General features: G+C 40.6%; 1 protein-coding gene across 2 annotated transcripts in view; it reads right to left on the minus strand.

Moving 5' to 3' along the window:
* The window catches only part of SLC25A21 (solute carrier family 25 member 21), a 524,275-nt gene that overhangs the window by 195,434 nt on the left and 309,174 nt on the right, over window positions 1–19,667 (minus strand). For both annotated transcript variants that reach the window (XM_027521916.1, XM_027521917.1), the window contains exon 2: window positions 17,247–17,295. In XM_027521916.1, coding sequence (XP_027377717.1) covers window positions 17,247–17,295 — 49 coding nt within the window. The remainder of the gene's footprint in view (window positions 1–17,246; window positions 17,296–19,667) is intronic.

The raw sequence follows: 19,667 nt of genomic DNA on the forward strand, positions 1-19,667 counted from the left end.
AGTTTAAGGGTCAAATATTGCTCTGCCCAGCAGTGCTGACATCACTTAACTCTCCCCAGAAGAAGGGCACTGGCATCACTTGCCAAGTTGGCCAACAACAGCCCTGAAGATGGGCTGCCCCAGCTCCCACTTTGTTTCTCCCTGAGTACCTACGGGGTCAACAACTGCAAATGAATATTGCAATTCGATTCTAAAACTTTGTTTTTATTGGCTTTTGGGGGCAAGAATTTTTTTTTCACAATTTATGAAAACACAGTGTAGCCAGTAAGTTATAATGTGAATGTGAGCTTCAAACTTTGCATAGTCATTAGGCTAATCATTAGTCATTTGCGGCTGACAAGGAGGGTTATAGTTTGACACCTGGCAAAAATCAAGCAGATTTCGGAGAATTTGGAGCTGGGAAATGAAATGGAAAAAACACCCTCTTTTTCCCTAGGAGGTCCCATGAAGTAACGTTTGCAAACCTCTTTTCTCCCCATAGAAGTGAACTGCCCATGATTCAGGGCTCTGATGTCTCTCCATCTCTGACTGTTGGACCCCCACCCCGCCAAGAGCCTTGTAAGCACTGGCCAAAGAATCCGCCTCCAAGGGTTCCCAGAAGTGAGCCTCTGGGAGTTACGAGAAAGAGATAAATAACTTCTCAACCTGATGCTTAAGCAACAAGAGACCACCAGAAAGTTTCAGTGTCAATTCTGAAAATATTTTTTGAAACATCATAGAGTCATGGGAGAAAGGAGTTTTAGAATGACAGAATCCTTAGTTCCTAACATCTCCATACAATTCCAGGTTTTCTTCTGTCCACTATCTAGGACCATTTTCTTTTGTGTAATGTGATCAAAATAGCGAACCCTGAGTTTGTCTTTTCTGACCCCTGACCTCTCACAGGTGTTCTGGCTCATTTCCTGAGAGTTATGTTTGATTTGGGAATGCTTCCTTCTTTTCTCCTGTTCCCTTGTTACAGTTTGAAACCTGGAACACACGCATACAAGACCCCGACTATCTCCCTGTGCTACCCAAAAACACTCTTAAATGTTCTCTCAGAACTTGGCAAGCATCTGGACAGGGACAGTTTTCTCACACTCTGGGAAATCAAAATGTAAAACAACAGTTCTTTTCTAATTTTTCAACCTGAGGATAAATTTCGAGGTCATTTCTTTTTCTTTTTTCTTTTCCTATTTAACCTAAAAGTTTCTCTGTTTTGTACTAAAAAGAAGTCAAATAAATAATCTACTCAAATTTTCAGTATGTACTAATAAAAAGGAAGCAGAAGTGCTAATGTGAGATTCTTAGGACCAAGCATAGCAAAGGGCCAAAACGTATTCCAAGATTATTACTTCAGAAGCAATGATTAACATTTTCTTAATAAATCTCTCCCTCTCCCTCTCCCTCTTCCTCCACCCTCCCCTTCCCCTTCCCTGCCTCTCTCAGATTCCAGAAGAAGAGACTAGAAAATATTACTTTTGGAAGTCACACATAATTTTTGTTTTGAAATGGAGCTAGAGCCATGCTTGACACTACTGCTCTATTAATCCTGTTTGCTTAAAAAAAGAAAAAGCTTAAGATACCTAGCAAATCCTGATAGAAAAGAGATTTCTATGTTTTTTTAATTCAAGAAGAGGTATGCCAATTTACTGAGCAATGCAATAATCTCTCCCTACTCCATCTGGCATTATTCATTAGAAATAAGCAAAACAAACAAACAAAAAAACTAGCCTCTTGAACTGTGCAAGTAAAAATATGATATTGTCTGCACTAAAAACATTTCCTTAAGGAGTGTCCAGGCTGGCTGCTAGAAGCCCACCCATCACTAGCATCATTCTCACCAATCTTCTCATCACCCGTGAGAGTCCTCTTTATACTCTAGTGGGTGGGGTCATCCCTGCATTGGAAAGGAAAAAAGACCCTTGGACCTTGGCAGAGAAGAATGGACAGGACTGAGGGAGACACAGCTCTCCTGGGTCTAGATGAAACTTTCTTGGTGTAAGAGTAGTAAAGGAGCAGCTGGTGCAGAGGTCCTGGAAAATTCACTGACACAGAGTAAATATATGAAAATCATTTTTAATTCTCTGTGATATAAAGCTATAAACCACAAGTTGAGCACTGAAGAAAATACAGCATATGCTGTATAAAATGCCCAGGTTATGTGGCCAAAAGAAATATGTGAATTCCATAAAGTACGTGAATTGCCCTTGTGTGAAGATTGGCTCATGATTGGAGCAAAAGACAGGTTTAGTGTTTTTGTTTGTTTTATTTTTCCAAATACATAATTTAAAAATATACATGCATCAATTTTTAAACTACCTTCATTCAATAAGTACTTATCGAGCACCTACTTTGTGCCAACACTCTTCTAGACACTGCATACATACATCAGTAAGCAAAAGAAGGTCTCAGCCTACATTCCGGGGAGCTGGACAGTTAACAAGTACACACAGAAATCAACATGATGAGATCAGAAGACTAGAGCAAAGATAAATGGGGCAATGAGAGCGAGAGAAACACAAGAGGCCGCTTTAGATGAGGTGGCCAGGGAGGACTCTGAGTGGAGATGACAAGTGAGCCAAGGTCTGAAGGCTGAGATAGAGCCAGTCATTTCAGGAGAAGGGATAGCAGGCACACGGGTTCTGAGACAGGAGAAAGCTTGGCATGTTCAAGGAATAGAGAAATCCCACTGCTGGGCATGTACCAAGATCACGCTACTTTTAGCCATGAAGACTTGACTTTGGAAACATAGAATATCAGACTAGAAGAAGGCTCCAAGATCATTTAGGGGAATAGCGTTAATCTCCAGGTGAGAAACAAGTCCCAGAGCATTCCATTGACTCCAGCTGCTCAAGCCACCAGAGTTGAACTAAAATGCTGGGCTCCTGCATTCATCTTCCTGCTTGATTAGATGTCTCTCTGAGCTAATGTTAATCACATTCTTGCCTGACACTTAAAGCCTGTCTACAGCGGATCGTTTCTGTCAATCTATCCTTTTAGGATGAAAATGAGTCAGAATTCTAATCAGTTCTCACTTTAGGACGTCTGAAAAAAAATTTTTTTTTAGGTATATTGGTTACTTTGCAGACTTTAAAAGGAAACAAATATAGAAGTTTAAATTCTAAAGACTCTTTTTCCTTGAAACTTCAGCAGTACTCAATTAGATCCGATAGACATTTGCCATATTGTATCTATTTTATAAAAAAGAGAAATGCATTTCCCAGATAGAGTTTGATTACCAAAAATTGAGGATATTCAGCTTAATTTTGGATTGTTTTTCCTATAAAAGTATGTAACGTATTCAGTACTCAAAACTGGAGAAAATATTATTCAATAACCCCCAAATGGGAAAATTTTATTCTGTAGGAACTTGGCCCAGACTATGTAGAGTTGAATCCAGAGAATATACAGCTCTATTTATCATCTTGCAAACTTCTTCATTATGTCAAAACTAAATCTCAACTGTGCCCTGACTGCAAATAAAAAGCAATACAGGCTATTTTAGCCATCTCAATAAGAGTATTTTGAGAATTAATTGATTTTCCAGGAATGTTTAAACAATTTTATCAATTTTTGGTCAAGGTTCACAGTTCTGATATTACATTATCAGCCTTGAATTTAAGTTTTTCTAAAGAAATTTTTGATTTTTTTTATTTTTGGAAAGGAAAACCAATCTTCCAGCATGTCCACAACAACCACAGTTTTCAACTGCGCTACAACCCCAGCAATTCTGATGTCATTCTTCATTCCCACTATACGCTCAGCTCAAAAGGAGCTTTCCCATGGCCAGGTCCCCAGGTTTCAAGGGTCAGCTCACAGTTGTGCTTTCTCTTCTCAAGCAGCTTCCTTCTCAATGCTTTCAGGGTTCTCTTGTGATATAGGAAGAGCCCGAGTAAGTAACTAAAATATTTTCTACGTGACATAAGACTTTTAAGGGATATTCCAGTCCTCTATGACAGACTATAGATGCAGGTGAGGAGCAAATATCCCTGATAAGACAATTTTATTTTCACTGTTAATGTTGCTTAGGGTTTAACCAGAAATCATTTAAAATAAGTGCTATAGTCAAATAAACAGCAAACATTCTGAATTTTACTGTACTTCTTGAATTTAGAGTTAGAGCTTTTCTCACATAGCCGTTGGATAGCTGCTGAAAATAGACATGGTTATTAGTTCCAAATTCTCTCTTTCCCCCAAAACCGGTACTTAAAACAGATGATAGAGAAAAGTTTATGAATGCATTTAAAAAAAAAAAAAACTTTAAAAATCCCATTTGTTTTTTAAATCGAAATAATCCCAAATCAGTTTATTTTAGTCCTATACTTTATACTCATATGATATTCTAATAATACAAGATGGGAATCTAAACCATGGTTAAGGCAATATCTCATTTAACTAATACTTATGACAGGGGAACCTGTCATAGGTATTAGCTAAATAAGTAGATTAATGAAGTTGCTGAAAATTTTAAAGCTATTGAGATAAAACCCTGGTTGGGGACTGAGGGGTGGGATGGGGGAGGTGAACAGAGGAAGCAGTCATCATGCTGATACTCACTTTAGAAGCAATTCACTTTCCCATGACAAAGATAAGAAAGCCATTTAAGAATAATTTAACCTTTCAGCTTAAAAAAAAAAAAAAAAAAGAATGTCTGAAAAAGCCCATTGACAGGCATGAAGAATCCAAAGATACTTTGCCTCATCCTCCTTGGGCTCCTCATAGAAGGAGAAGCCTTTGCAGGTAAGCAGAAAGAAGAGAGACGTGTCCTTACGTGTTAGCTAAGGGAGAATCTTCTAACTAAGCCCATGTCATTAGTTGAGGTATAATAGCTACTGTACTTTAAACAGATACCAAATCTGTATTTTTTTTTTAGACAAAAACATAAATTAAGGGGAAATGAAACATTTTACAAAATTTCCACAATGTGAGTCATAAAAATAGTATGCTCCTCTGGCGAGTGATTTAAAAAAGACCTCCATTTACAAAATAGATAAAAGAAAAGAAATTAGAAATAATATTTCAAGATTACAAAATGCATTACCATTGGCTTAAAGCTCAACATTCAGAAAACGAAGATCATGGCATCCGGTCCCATCACTTCATAGGAAAGAGATGGGGAAACAGTGGAAACAGTGTCAGACTTTATTTTTTGGGGTTCCAAAATCACTGCAGATGGTGACTGCAGCTATGAAATTAAGACGCGTACTCCTTGGAAGGAAAGTTATGACCAACCTAGATAGCATATTCAAAAGCAGAGACATTACTTTGCCAACAAAGGTCCGTCTAGTCAAGGCTATGGTTTTTCCTGTGGTCATGTATGGATGTGAGAGTTGGACTGTGAAGAAGGCTGAGCATCAAAGAATTGATGCTTTTGAACTGTGGTGTTGGAGAAGACTCTTGAGAGTCCCTTGGACTGCAAGGAGATCCAACCAGTCCATTCTGAAGGAGATCAGCCCTGGGATTTCTTTGGAAGGAATGATGCTAAAGCTGAAACTCCAGTACTTTGGCCACCTCATGTGAAGAGTTGACTCATTGGAAAAGACCCTGATGCTGGGAGGGATTGGGGACAGGAGGAGAAGGGGATGACAGAGGATGAGATGGCTGGATGGCGTCACTGACTCGATGAACATGCGTCTGAGTGAACTCCGGGAGTTGGTGATGGACAGGGAGGCCTGGCGTGCTGCGATTCATGGGGTTGCAAATAGTCAGAGAATACTGAGCGACTGATCTGTTCTGATATATATTTATATTTATTTATTATTTAAATATATTTATATTTATTATATATATATATATATTTATTTATTTGGTTGCACCAGGTCTTTTTGTGGCATGCAGGATCTAGATCCCTGACCAGGGATTGAACCTGGGCCCCCTACATTGGGAGTGTGGACTCTTATCCCCTAGGGAATTTCTGTGGATTTTTTTTTTTTTTTAAAGAAAGGATTTGTTTCCCTTATCAATAAGTCTGAAAAATAATTGTAGCCTATGATAGCAAGATTATTCTACATAAGATCTTTGAGACAAATTTTTTCTTCAATGTTTCAGAGCACCGGGTCCTTAGACAGCCTCTCTTTCTATCTACTCTTCATTATTATTGGGCTGCTGGAGAAATAATTAAAACTGTCCAGTAGCAGCAAAGGCCCACATGCATGTAGCATTCACTATGGATTAGGAAACTCTTAACCAATGGCTTGGATTTGTGTTCAGTGGGAAGGACTACTGAACATGAGGGAGGGGCAAATCTATTTACCGAGGGCCCTCCTGAGTTTTCCACAGTGTAGATAATGTGCTTATGGGGTTCCTTGTTTCCCAAAGAGAGGCAGAACATTGTCAAAGTAAAAATCCCAAGAGTAATATTAATGAAATTTCTTTCTGGGGTTACGGGCTCTCATCCCCCATCCTTCTGTCTTTCTCCAGAAATCCACACCTGTCTAGAACGTAAGGTAGCATTCCTACCAGTGCACAAAATAGGACTACTTTCTCTTGTTTTAGGGTCAAGCTTAGGTTATACTAGTCTTTTTAATTAAATCACTATACAAACATGGGACCTTTTAAAGTTTGCCTGAACTCACTGGCAATGACAAATTTAATTTGTAATAAAGCAATTAGGTGGGGGGAAATGGCATTTTAAAGCATTTATTCCCTTAACACATATTCACTACCGCCCTACGATATGCCAAGGAGAACATAATTAATTGTCACCTCTACCCATTCCAAATATATTATCCATCCTGTGCACAGTTTTTATTTGATTATGTCAATAAATAAAATCTCAAATGATGACTGCATGGAAAAAATGACACACTGCATCTATGTGAATCTGTGGTGTGCCCACCACCCAGGACTTTCTGGCTTTGGCTCAGGAAGTACAGAAAGACATTTCAATTAAATAAAACAAATCCCAGAAAAATCCTGATATGCTCATGCAACTTCAAAAGCAAAGTTGAAGTTACTCACAACTTTCAGGATCCTTTCAGGATTCTGTAACCATTTTGTGCTATTATAAGTTGCCATTGATTGATTTAGCTAAAGGACAAAGATGAAACAAAAATACAGTTTATAAAAATGTGGTTCTACTCCTTGCTTGCTTTACTTCAGACACATTCTCTCCATGGTTAGAAACAAGCCATGACAGTGGTCTAGCCCCAGATTTCTATGCATGGTGAGAAATCAGGCATAACCATGGTCTAACCCTGAATGTGATCTTAATGTTTTATACCATGGACAAATCATTAACATATGGAAATAACCCTCTCAGCTGCTCCATAATTTTTTTTAGATCTATAGACTCTACTGCCTTGACTTTAAACTCCATCTTGAATTTTTTCCACTGTTCTCTCCCAATTATAAAGGATTTTCTTTTCTTTCTTTTTCTTTTTTTTTAAGGATCTATTGGGGAGAAAAAAAATTTCATTCCTTGTTTCCACCCTGCTGTTCTGTTGGCCTCAGTGGCTGCTCAACGTCCCCTCTCCAACCTCTAAATTAAGTGTTCATTTTCAAGTTCACTGCTGTTCTCCCCTCCCCCTGTAAAGGGAGGCTGTGGATGGTCCCCAGCCCAGTCCCTCGCTCTCCGCTGGGCTCCCCACCAAGCAGCCTCTCACCAGAGCCTGTCCTCAGATTTCTCTTTTTAATAAAGTTTATGGTGGGCTTATACCTCTAAATCATTTTTACTCATCAGGGCCGCTCACCTTCCCTCTGTAACAACCGACACTCACTCCCCTCCCGTTGCCTGGCACTGATTTTTTGCCCCTGTAACCTCTCTCAGTAGGACAGAGTGTGTTTTCTCTGGCTGGAGATAATATATTCCCATATCACTCTCACAAACCACAGAATGAGCTCCTCAAGGAAACTGCCCTTCCACTTCCCGTCATTGCTAACAAAGCAGTTTACAGAAATAAAACCAATGAGAACCACAGATTAATGAGATAGTTAACACACACACACACACACACACACACACGAAAAGAATTCTTTACATAAAGACTTTTTTTACAGAACTGCCTGTAGGGTGTTCAGCCATGGTTCCCAAAGTGACCCAGTGACCAGTCAGGCTTAAGATTCACCCAGGAGGGTGTTAAACATAAATATCCATAGGCCCCACCCCCAGAGTTTCGGATTCAGGGGGTCTGAGGTTTGGGAGCCTCAGAGAGAGACAGAATGTAAATCAATCTCAGCAGCTTGAGTAAAAGCCCCATAAGCACATATATAACAACACATGGCTGCCAAATTTTCAAGCCATGTGAGACCTTAGAATTCACACAGTGATTAATATGTTTGAGGAGAAGTATGATAAGACTTCTCAGTGCAAGTTAAGTCCTGACGTGAGGAAGATGAAAGCTGAGGTGTGTATCGGCCTGTCCACTCACCGGCAGCCTGTACCTGTGCCTGTGCAATAAACTGTGAGGACGCCACCTCACCCCTACTTCTCCCTGCCTTCCCCAGCACCCCCCAAAAGATGTGCCGCACATCTCTTTGACAGGACATGTTTGCAAAGATCAGTCTTTATAGGATGGCCAATTCAGTTCATTTGCAACTGATTTATGTCCCATTCAAAAATGAAACAAAACAAAAACGATGAAAAATGACTCTGGGCAAAATAGAATGAACATCTCAGTAATTCTGTCTTCCTGAAGCACAATGAGCCATTTCCCTTCCTGGGAATAAAAGTGTGAAGGGGATGTAAGCTAAAACCCCCGTGGAGTGTAACTTCGATAAATCTGTGGGGTTTTGAATATCACTCTTTCCACACCAGTACAGACCATCAAATGCACATGTAGTAAAATTCCCTCCTACCTAGGGTCTTGCTTATTTGCAACTGTCAACCTATTTTAAGCAAGAGTATTTTTCTTACTAAGGAACCACCGGACCATCTCCCTTTCCCCATAAAGAAGTCCTTTCCCCATTGCCCTCTAGGCTTGTGCTGTCTAATCCCATAACCACTAACCATGTATGGCTATTGAGCATTTGAAATGTGACTGTCAATAAGTAGATGTATTCTAAGTGTAAAACAGATATCAGATTTCAAGGACTGAGTATAAAAAAAAGAATGCAAAACATTTCAATCATTTTTCCAGAGACTAACATGATTGCTATGATAATGTTTTAGATATATGAGGTCAATTAAAATATAGTTGCTATGCTAAGTCACTTCAGTTGCGTCTGACTCTGTGCGACCCCATAGATGGCAGCCCACCAGGCTCCCCCGTCCCTGGGATTCTCCAGGCAAGAACACCGGAGTGGGTTGCCATTTCCTTCTCCAATGCATGAAAGTGAAAAGAGAAAGTGAAGTCGCTCAGTCATGTCCGACTCTTAGCGACCCCATGGACTGCAGCCTACCAGGCTCCTCCGTCCATGGGGTTTTCCAGGCAAGATTACTGGAGTGGGGTGCCATTGCCTTCTCCAGATGAGATATAGTTAGATGAGATATACTGTTAAAATTAATTTTATAAAATGTTTTACTTTAAAAAATATAGCTTTTAGAATGTATTTTATTTCAAGTAGCCAGCGCTGTCCTAGGTGAAGTCCAAGAAATTACTTGTCATCTCAAAGCTTGTCACCCGTCCTCCAGCGGCGCCTTCAGTGCTGTGCGCGGGCTCACTCCACCCACCTCTCATCGTGACATGCCTCCTGGAAACCCTCTCATCTCCTTGTTATCCGGTCCCATCTCCAAACCTCCACTACAAGCTTGAAACGTTTTGCCCACCACCATTATCAAGTAATCTCTCCCTTTTTATTTCAACAGACCCTTATTTCCCATATCTCTTTCATGAAATCATCAGTTTTTCAATGAAGAAAACAGTTGCATATTATTCACTTCTAGACATTCCAATTTGGCCACAGAACTCATAGGGCTCTCGTTTCTGATTGTTTCCCAACACTCATTCATTTGTTTGTTCAACAGCATTCACTGGGCCCCTCCTGGAAGCCAGGCACTGTGCATCCCTCGGGGGTTACCTAAAGATGTCAGTGCACAGACCCAAGGTGATGTGTAGAGTAACGTCAACAGGAACTCACAGATAAAACTGATGCTCTCCTGTCCTCAGACCCAGGAGGACTCTCCACTTGCAAACACCCTTCTGAGGAAGGATTTAAATGCAGTGCTCACGTAACACAAGTCTTCCAACTTGGAAACCTGAAACCTCCTGACTCCCTATTAAACATTTCCCCTCTCTCACATTTTGTATTCTCCATAGTGTTTCCCTGACTACCTTATAAACTCCATTTGTCTTTGCAGTTCCCATTTCCTCTGCTGACACAGTATTAAACACCATGATTTCATATAAATAAATATACATATATGCATGTGTGTGTGCTAAGTCGCTTTAGTTGTGTCTGACTCTTTGCGACCCTATGGACTGTAGTCTGCCAGGCTTCTCTGTCCATGGGATTCTCCGGTCAAGAATACTGGAGTGGGTTGCCGTGCCCTCCTCCAGGGGAACTTTCCAACCCAGGGATTGAACCCACATCTCTTACGTCTCCTGCACCACTAGCACCACCTGGGAAGCCCCATATACATAAATATGTATGTTATATATAAGACTATGCATATGTATAGTCATTTATTTCCTACAGTAAGGTAGGTACTATTACTGTTTCTATGTGAAGATATGAAAAACTGAGGCACAGGGAAGTAACTGATGTTACATGGATAATAAAGAAGCAGAATTTAAACCCAGGCAACCTAACTCTAGAGCCAGAGTTCTTAAATACTAGGTAATCCTGTATCGGAGAGAATACAAACAAGCACCAAGGAACATGTAAGCTTGAAGCTGGTGAGGCCAGCTGGTGCCAAGTGAGAAAAGCCACACCAAAAATGAAGCCCATGTAGGGAAAGGAAAGCTCAAGGAAAAGAGGGAGAGATAGAGACTGAGAAACAACATGAGAAATGTATGAGATATTACTGATTATTTTATTTTTACTTATTTTATTTTATTTATATAAATCTCGAGGATAAGAAGCCAGAAACTAAACTACCTTTAGTCTTCCTAGTAAATAAAGTACAAGTAAATATACAAGTAAATAAAGTCTTTCCTCATTTGTAGCTACAGGTTCTTAACTGGGAGTCCAACAACAATTGTACACAAAGTTCTTTGTATAAAAACAGAACTATGAAACAATGTACATGCATGTCTCTGGGGAGAATCTCAAAGGAGACCTTGATTCTACTTAACTGCTGTGCTTACAGTATCTTAGCCAAATCTCCTCTGCCAGATCAGGTGGGGACACTTAGAATAAGGTTGTTTTCATGTGATAGCCTATGCTCACATTAGGTCTATCCCTAGAGCTACACTTATATGGAGGAAAATGAATGATTTCTCATAAAGCCAAGTGCTACAGTGCCTAAAATCTTTCTATAAAGGATTTATAACTTACAATTTCTAATCATCTTTCAAAATGCAAAGCGTTGTTTCTGTTAAACATAACAGAATTGAAAATGCATGCTTGCAACCTAAGGGTCCATCAGTGGATGACTGGACAGTGGATGGAGAAAATGTGATACATCATATATATATACAATGGAATGCTGCTGCTGCTGCTGCTCTAAGTCACTTCAGTCGTGTCTGACTCTGTGCGACCCCATAGACGGCAGCCCACCAGGTTCCCCCGTCCCTGGGATTCTCCAGGCAAGAACACTGGAGTGGGTTGCCATTTCCTTCTCCAGTGCATGAAAGTGAAAAGTGAAAGTGAAGTTCGCTCAGTCGTGTCCGACCCTCAGTGACCCCATGGACTGCAACCTTCCAGGCTCCTCCGTCCATGGGACAATGGAATGCTACACAGCCATAAAAAAAGGAAACTGCCACTTGCAACAACACGAATGGAATTTGAGAACATTAGGCTAGGTGAAACAAATCAGGCAGGATGGACAAATGCTATATGATCTCGCTTATATGTGGAACCTAAAAAATAAAAAATCAAACTCATAGATGCTGAGTACAACATTGGTAGTTGCCAGAGGCTAGGGGTGGGGGTTGAGGAAAATGGATGAAGATAGTCACAAGGTATAAACTTCCATTATAAAATAAGTCCTGTGGATGTAATGTATGGTTAGTAACAGAAGCAGAAGATATTAAGAAGAGGAGGCAAGAATACACAGAAGAACTGTACAAAAAAGAGCTTCACGACCCAGATAATCATGATGGTGTGATCACTCACCTGGAGCCAGACATCCTGGAACGTGAAGTTAAGTGGGCCTTAGAAAGCATCACTATGAACAAAGCTAGTGGAGGTGATGGAATTCCAGTTGAGCTATTTCAAATCCTGAAAGATGATGCTGTGAAAGTGCTGCACTCAATATGCCAGCAAATTTGGAAAAGTCAGCAGTGCCCACAGGACTGGAAAAGGTCAGTTTTCACTCCACTCCCAAAGAAAGGCAATGCCAAAGAATATTCAAACTACTGCACAATTGCACTCATCTCACACGCTAGTAAAGTAATGCTCAAAATTCTCCGAGCCAGGCTTCAACAATATGTGAACCATGAACTTCCTGATGTTCAAGCTGGTTTCAGAAAAGGCAGAGGAACCAGAGATCAAATTGCCAACATCCACTGGATCATGGAAAAAGCAAGAGAGTTCCAGAAAAACATCTATCTGCTTTATTGACTATGCCAAAGCCTTTGACTGTGTGGATCACAATAAACTGTGGGAAATTCTGAAAGAGATGGGAATACCAGACCACCTGACCTGCCTCTTGAGAAACCTATATGCAGGTCAGGAAGCAACAGTTCGAACTGGACATGGAACAACAGACAGGTTCCAAATAGGAAAAGGAGTACGTCAAGGCTGTATATTGTCACCCTGCTTATTTAACTTCTATGCAGAGTACATCATGAGAAAGGCTGGGCTGAAGAAGCACAAGCTGGAATCAAGATTGCCAGGAGAAATATCAATAACCTCAGATATGCAGATGACACTACCCTTATGGCAGAAAGTGAAGAGGAACTCAAAAGCCTCTTGATGAAAGTGAAAGTGGAGAGTGAAAAAGTTGGCTTAAAGCTCAACATTCAGAAAATGAAGATCATGGCATCCGGTCCCATCACTTCATGGGAAATAGATGGGGAAACAGTGGAAACAGTGTCAGACTTCAGGTTTTTGGGCTCCAAAATCACTGCAGATGGTGACTGCAGCCATGAAATTAAAAGACGCTTACTCCTTGGAAGGAAAGTTAGGACCAACCTAGATAGCATATTCAAAAGCAGAGATACTACTTTGTGAACAAAGGTCCGTCTAGTCAAGGCTATGGTTTTTCCAGTGGTCATGTATGGATGTGAGAGTTGAACTGTGAAGAAAGCTGAGCATCAAAGAATTGATGCTTTTGAACTGTGGTGTTGGAGAAGATTCTTGAGAGTCCCTTGGACTGCAAGGAGATCCAACCAGTCCATTCTAAAGGAGATCAGTCTTGGGTGTTCATTGGAAGGACTGATCCTGAAGCTGAAACTCCAGTACTTTGGCCACCTGATGCGAAGAGCTGACTCATTGGAAAAGACCCTGATGCTGGGAGGGATTGGGGACAGGAGGAGAAGGGGACAACAGAGGATGAGATGGCTGGATGGCCTCACCGACTCAATGGACATGAGTTTGAGTGAACTCTGGGAGTTGGTGATGGACAGGGAGGCCTGGCGTGCTGCAATTCATGGGGTTGCAAAGATCGGACACGACTGAGTGACTGAACTGAACTGGACACTATATTGTACATTTGAAAGATGCTAAGAGAGTAGATCTCAAAAGTTCTCATCACAATAAAAAGAAAATTGTGACTGTGTGTGGTAATGGATGTTAACTAGACTTATTGTGATTATTTTGCAAAATATACAAACATTGAATCATTATGTACACCTGAAACTAATATGTCAATTACATCTCAATTTAAAAGAAGAAAATGCATGTTTATGTCAGCTCTTTCTTCAAATCCCACTAAAATGACAGTGTGTCAGTTCTGAATGTTTGTCTGCAGACCATTTCTCACTCTTCCCTTGTCCTCTGCTCTATTATTCAGAGGGACCACCTTCTGCTGAGCTGGGCCTCCCAGGCTTCCATGGGTTTAGCATCTAGGAGCACTGATAGGAGACAGTAGAGAGAAGAGAGAAGCCAGAAGACCTTCCCTCTCCCCGTCTGCCTCAGACAGGGAATCTGGCAGTGGTTGGGGCTCCTCTGAGACCAGCTACCACTGGACGGATATACTCCGGTTCTCCAGCTATCGCCAGGTAGTCCTGATCCTTGGGCTTAGGTCACACTACCACCTCCCCCGTCCCTCCAGCCAGGGGTAACAGAATCAGTAATTTACAGAGTGAAAAAAAAAAAATGAAAAAAATTCCTGTGAAGAAAGAACTTGGAAATACATTTTTAGAATCTGTCATCTTTCATTCAACAAAGAAAAGGATTAGGTACAAACAGAACCCAAAAAGAAAGAACTAGACTTATTGATTTTGCCACATCCCAGACGGTAAAGCGTCTGCCTACTATGCAGGAGACCTGGATTCGATCCCTGGGTCAGGAAGATCCCCTGGAGAAGGAAATGGCAACCCACTCCAGTACCCTTGCCTGAAAAATCCCACGGACGGAGGAGTCTGTTAGGCTACAGTCTATGGGGTCGCAAAGAGTCAGACACAACTCAGCGACTTCACTCACAACACATGGGATATTGGGGAAAATGAGGCCTTTCCATGCTCAGATTAATTCACTGTACCATTCTTCAAGCAATAATATCCTATGAGAGGCAAAAACAGCCCACAAAAAACTGAAGCCGTGAGGTTTGGCCTGGTGTAACCCATGCCCACTTTGACAATGCTTGCAACAACTTAGAACCCAATGCCCTTGACTCTCATCAAGGAAAGTAACCTGGTAAAATCACTAATGCTCTGTGGTTTCACGTTTTATCCTTTATAGTTTACAGTCTGTCTTATTCAGAAGCATAGTCATCTCCTGTGCAATATAACAGTGATGATTTCAGCAATAATTTAGTCTGTCCTGTGCCCTCCCTGTCACTTGTGTGTTAGTGCCCCCCTGACACATGGTTCCAATCTTGTGTATTCCACTTTGATTCAGTCAACTCCAAGAGTTTGGGGCTTTCAGTTTATTTCATGATTGTGAGTCTGTATTCAGTATAGTTTTTATTGTCATGTAGGTCAAATACCATCCACTATCCCACTGACTTCTATTTCAGGGTCCCTGGAAGTTAGGTAAGAGCACTTGACAAATTTAAATCAGTGAATTCCCTTTCCATAAAAATATCTATATAAAAAGAAGACAAAGTTCTAATGAATTGGTACATTTCAATAAATACCCTAGTCAAATCCAGTTCCATGAAATGACATTTTTTAATTCACTGTGATGAGATTCCTATTAACTCGTCAAATTGTGAGCTCTTTGAGGGCAGAGCTAACCTAGAACCCACATGCACCAGATGCTCAATATACTTTGCTAAATGAATGAATGAAGGCTTGCAGGAATGAATGAGTAACCATAATGTCAATATCATGTCTCATTTAAATCATTCTTACTTCTCCTTGCTCATTTGAACACAATGCTAATTTAGGAAATTAGCATTAAATGAAAAAGACTATATATTCCTCAGAGAGTTTAATAACAATACTCTGGCTTTTCAAAGAAGGTTAATATAAAAATTAGGAAGGAAAGGACAAGTTTTGCTTCAGTTTCTGAACTCTATATAAAAGATGGTCCAGGGAGTGCACACACCTTATTGTTTAGTTGCTCAGTCGTGTCTGATTCTTTGTGACTCCATGGACTGTAGCCACCCACGCCCCCTCAAGCTCTTCTGTCCATGGGATTTCCCAGGCAAAAATATCAGAGAGGGTTGCCACTTCCTTCTCCAGTGGATCTTTCTGACCCAGGGATTGAACCTATGTCTCCTGCATTGGCAGGTGGATTCTTCACCACTGAGTCAACAGGGAGCCTACACATACCTTACATTTGAATATTAGTTGGATTTCCTTCTTTCTGTGTTTGGGTTTGGTAACTTGAGGTTGTTATAGACTGAATGTTTGTGGCTCCCCCGGAATTCACATATTGAGGCCCTAACCCCCAGTATGATTGTATTTGGAGGTGAGGTCTTTGGTGGGGGTGGGGAGGAAATAGGTTTAGATGAAGTCATGGGGGATCCCATGATGATGAAATTTGTGTTCTTACAAGAAGAAAGACATGGGTGTTTCCTCTCTCCATCACCAAGAAAGGATACAGCAAGAATGTGAGTGTCTACAAATCAGGAAGAGGGTTCTCACCAAGAATCAAATTGGCATCTTGATCTTGAGCTTTCCACCCTCCAAAACAGCCTCCAGTCTATGTAATTTTGTTATAGGTGCAAAAGCTGACTATGAAAGAGGCCACATTCTCATCTTCTCTATCAGAAATGTAATATTATTTGCATGTCACAGACACCTTCCCTTGCTTTCAGCCACCAGCCTAGATTCGGTTGCCTCTTCAGGTAAATTAAGCAACATGTCCATTCAATGACCAGCCTCACTCATCAAGTGTTCCCTAACTGTGGTCGTAAGGGTTTGCTTGACCATCACTGTTGGATGGTACTTCTGCTATTAAGCTCCATCCTAGGCATGTTGTTGGAATTGACACAATGCAAATAAATGGAAACTTTCACTACAGTTGCAGAGCTTTTAATTTGAAAAAATAGAGTTCAGTAATTTAGTCACAGATTTAATTTTTTCTAAAAAAATGCTCCAAATCATATTAAAACCCACAAGTTTTGTTTTCTCTTGGTAAACAGACTTAATACATTGCCCTGATTTGTATCTCCCTTTAAGAGCAAATGCATTTTCCAGGAAATATGGCACTCTGCACTGGCAAACAGATGTAGGAATAAATTCTTTAAGCACCATTAAAGAAGTTTACTTGAAATTTTGGAGTTTCACACCAAAATGCTAACTATTAAATAGCAATCTGCTATATGCAATGCCAAGTGGAAGTCTGCTGTCATAATTTACTAGACAGAGTTACGTTTTTACATCATTTTGATAAATTTCCTTTGCTCACCAGTTAAGTCACAAATCATTCCTTATGGTTGTCATGTGACGGCAGTAAAATATTATATACCTTCAGATGACCTCTATCGAGAAATGCTTTTCACTGCTCACATTTTATCTGTCAAATAGTATTTTCTTTAAGAAGTAAATATAAATGCCATTATTGGGAGAAGCTACCGGCCTAGGACAAGTTCTAGCATTTAGTGTTCTGACAGATCTTAATTTGGATATCAGCCAAAGTCAATAAAACTTGTTCATGCAGAACCTTACCTGGTTTTCACCACATCGAGAGGGTGCATCAGGCAAATTTCTACAAGACCTGAAAGATGATAAAGAAAAGTCCAATAAACACTTATGCAAAGACTGGCTCCTATTTTCTTGAACGTATTGGTTTCTCAAGTATGAAGATTCAAATAAAACACTTGGACCTTTGGACATGACAGGTAACAGAGGCTAATAGCAAAAGGCTAAAGTACAACAAAATTTTATTTCAATGGAAGTAAGATATGTGACTACGTTTTTTAAAAAATGGAGTATAATTGCTTTACAATGTTGTCTTAGTTTCTACTGTACAACAGTGTTCCTTTATGTACAACAGGATTATGTATGCATATATCCCTTCCCCTTGAGCCTCCCTCCAGGTCATCACAGAGCATTGAGCTACATTTTTATAAGTGCTCTGGCACAAGCAGGGATTTTAAATAGAGGAGTGATACTAACTTCTATTACTATGTTCTCCTATCAATCTGATCATCTGTCCAGTAACCCTTCCACTGCTCCCAATCACATTTATTAACATGCCAACACATGAGTGGTGATGCTCCAATCCTCTCCCCTTGGTAAATACACCATCTCTCTCATCACAGCATGGAAGTTCTGGAGTCCCAAGCACCTCTAAGTCTGAAAAGCCAATGCCCAACTAGAAGAAGAGCACAAACACTATCATGCAAGGATTAACTGTGATTGGTGAAAGAACAGTTTCTTCAGTGTTCAATTCCCTGAGCTTTTCCTTCTCTCTGGAATGTTGTCCTCCTGTCAGGACACACACACATATACTTCTGAGAATCCTACTTACCCCAGATCTCAATTTGGACAATTATTTTCCCAGAAATCCTAAGGCAGAGACTGTTAGTTGTCCCCTAGCATTCACCCTCTTTTTCTTCCTGGTTGCCCAGAATAAATACATCATTTCCCAGCCTCCCTTGCTGCTAGACCACCACATGACCAAGTTCTGGCCAATGGGAATGTAAGTGAAAGTGGTTTGAGCAATTTCTAGGAAGTCTTTTAAAGTTACAGAGACTGCTCCTCCCCTCTCTTTTCCTACTTCCTTCCGGTGGAATGTGGATTTGGGGCAGGAGAAGTCACCTTGCACAATGAGGTGATTTGGGGCCTGGAGGTCACACACAGCACAGCAACAAGACAGAAGTAGGTCTGACATCATGGAGTTCTGGTCTACCTCAAGACATTCATGTTAAAATTTTTCTATTTCTTTTAAACTATTGCTATTTGGGTTTTGTGCCACTTGTCCTTGAACCTAATTCTAACAGATACAGGTGCCCTTTGATGCACTCCTGCAGTACCCTGGACTTGTGTTATTACATGGCACTGCAACTGTTTGCTTGTCAAAAAGCTCCATAAGGACAGAGATTCCATCTGCCTTATTTACTTTACACCCCCATCACTGTTCCATTGAACCCAGGCCCTCTGCATTGGGAGTGTGGAGTCTGAGCCACCAGCCCACCAGAGCAGTCCCAAATATCTACAATTTTTAAGTAAAATTTTAATTCAGTTGTGGCTTAGATGTGCTTTATAACTGAGATTATTTGTAGGATACAAGGCTAATGTCATGAGGTAAAGACCACTTAAAAATGTTAAAGATATACATGTGTGTGAATATGTATGTGTGTGTGTATGTGTATATGTATGAATTTTGCAAATTCCCCTACATAAAGTCGGGGCTTCCCTGGTAGCTCAGCTGGTAAAGAGTCCGCCTGCAACACAGGAGACCTGGGTTCGATCTCTGGGTTGGGAAGATCCCCTGGAGAAGGTAAAGACTACCCACTCCAGTATTCTGGCCTGGAGAAGTCCATGAACTGTATAGTCCAATGGGTCATAAAGAGTCAGACATGACTGAGCAACTTTCACTTCACTCACTTCACATATATGTGTGTGTGTGTGTGTGTGTGTGTATTTCACCTGGAAGCATTTTTTAGAATTCTCACCTACTTGGCCAGTAACCACTGGTGGATGACTCAATAGTATTCTTAGAGCTGGGAACAGAAAATCACATTAAAGAAAGGCATCACTTCACAGAAAAGATGTTTTTTTTTAGTGGTTTTTTTTTTTTTTTTTTTGAGATTATAATGCTTACAACAGAAAGTAGAAAATCCACTTTTAAAAACCATTCCTTTGTAACCTAAGCCACAGAAAAGAGACAATGGAAAGGGCAAGACCACATTGATGGACTGATTATGGGACATAGCACCCCTGCTAATTCCTAACAGAATCCTCACATATAGAAAGCTAGAATGCTGTGGTCCTGTTGTCATTCCTGTGCCTTCCTTCCTCGTCCACCTCTGCCTTCAGCCATGAGCAATGCTGCAATGGGCTTTGGTAGCCTTTTTAGCAATAGGATAGGGGATCTCGGAAGACAAACTAGGTGCCCAAAGGTGGACCTGAATGTAGGTTATT

Source organism: Bos indicus x Bos taurus, chromosome 21 (genome assembly GCF_003369695.1).
Source record: "Bos indicus x Bos taurus breed Angus x Brahman F1 hybrid chromosome 21, Bos_hybrid_MaternalHap_v2.0, whole genome shotgun sequence".
Taxonomy (NCBI): domain Eukaryota; kingdom Metazoa; phylum Chordata; class Mammalia; order Artiodactyla; family Bovidae; genus Bos; species Bos indicus x Bos taurus.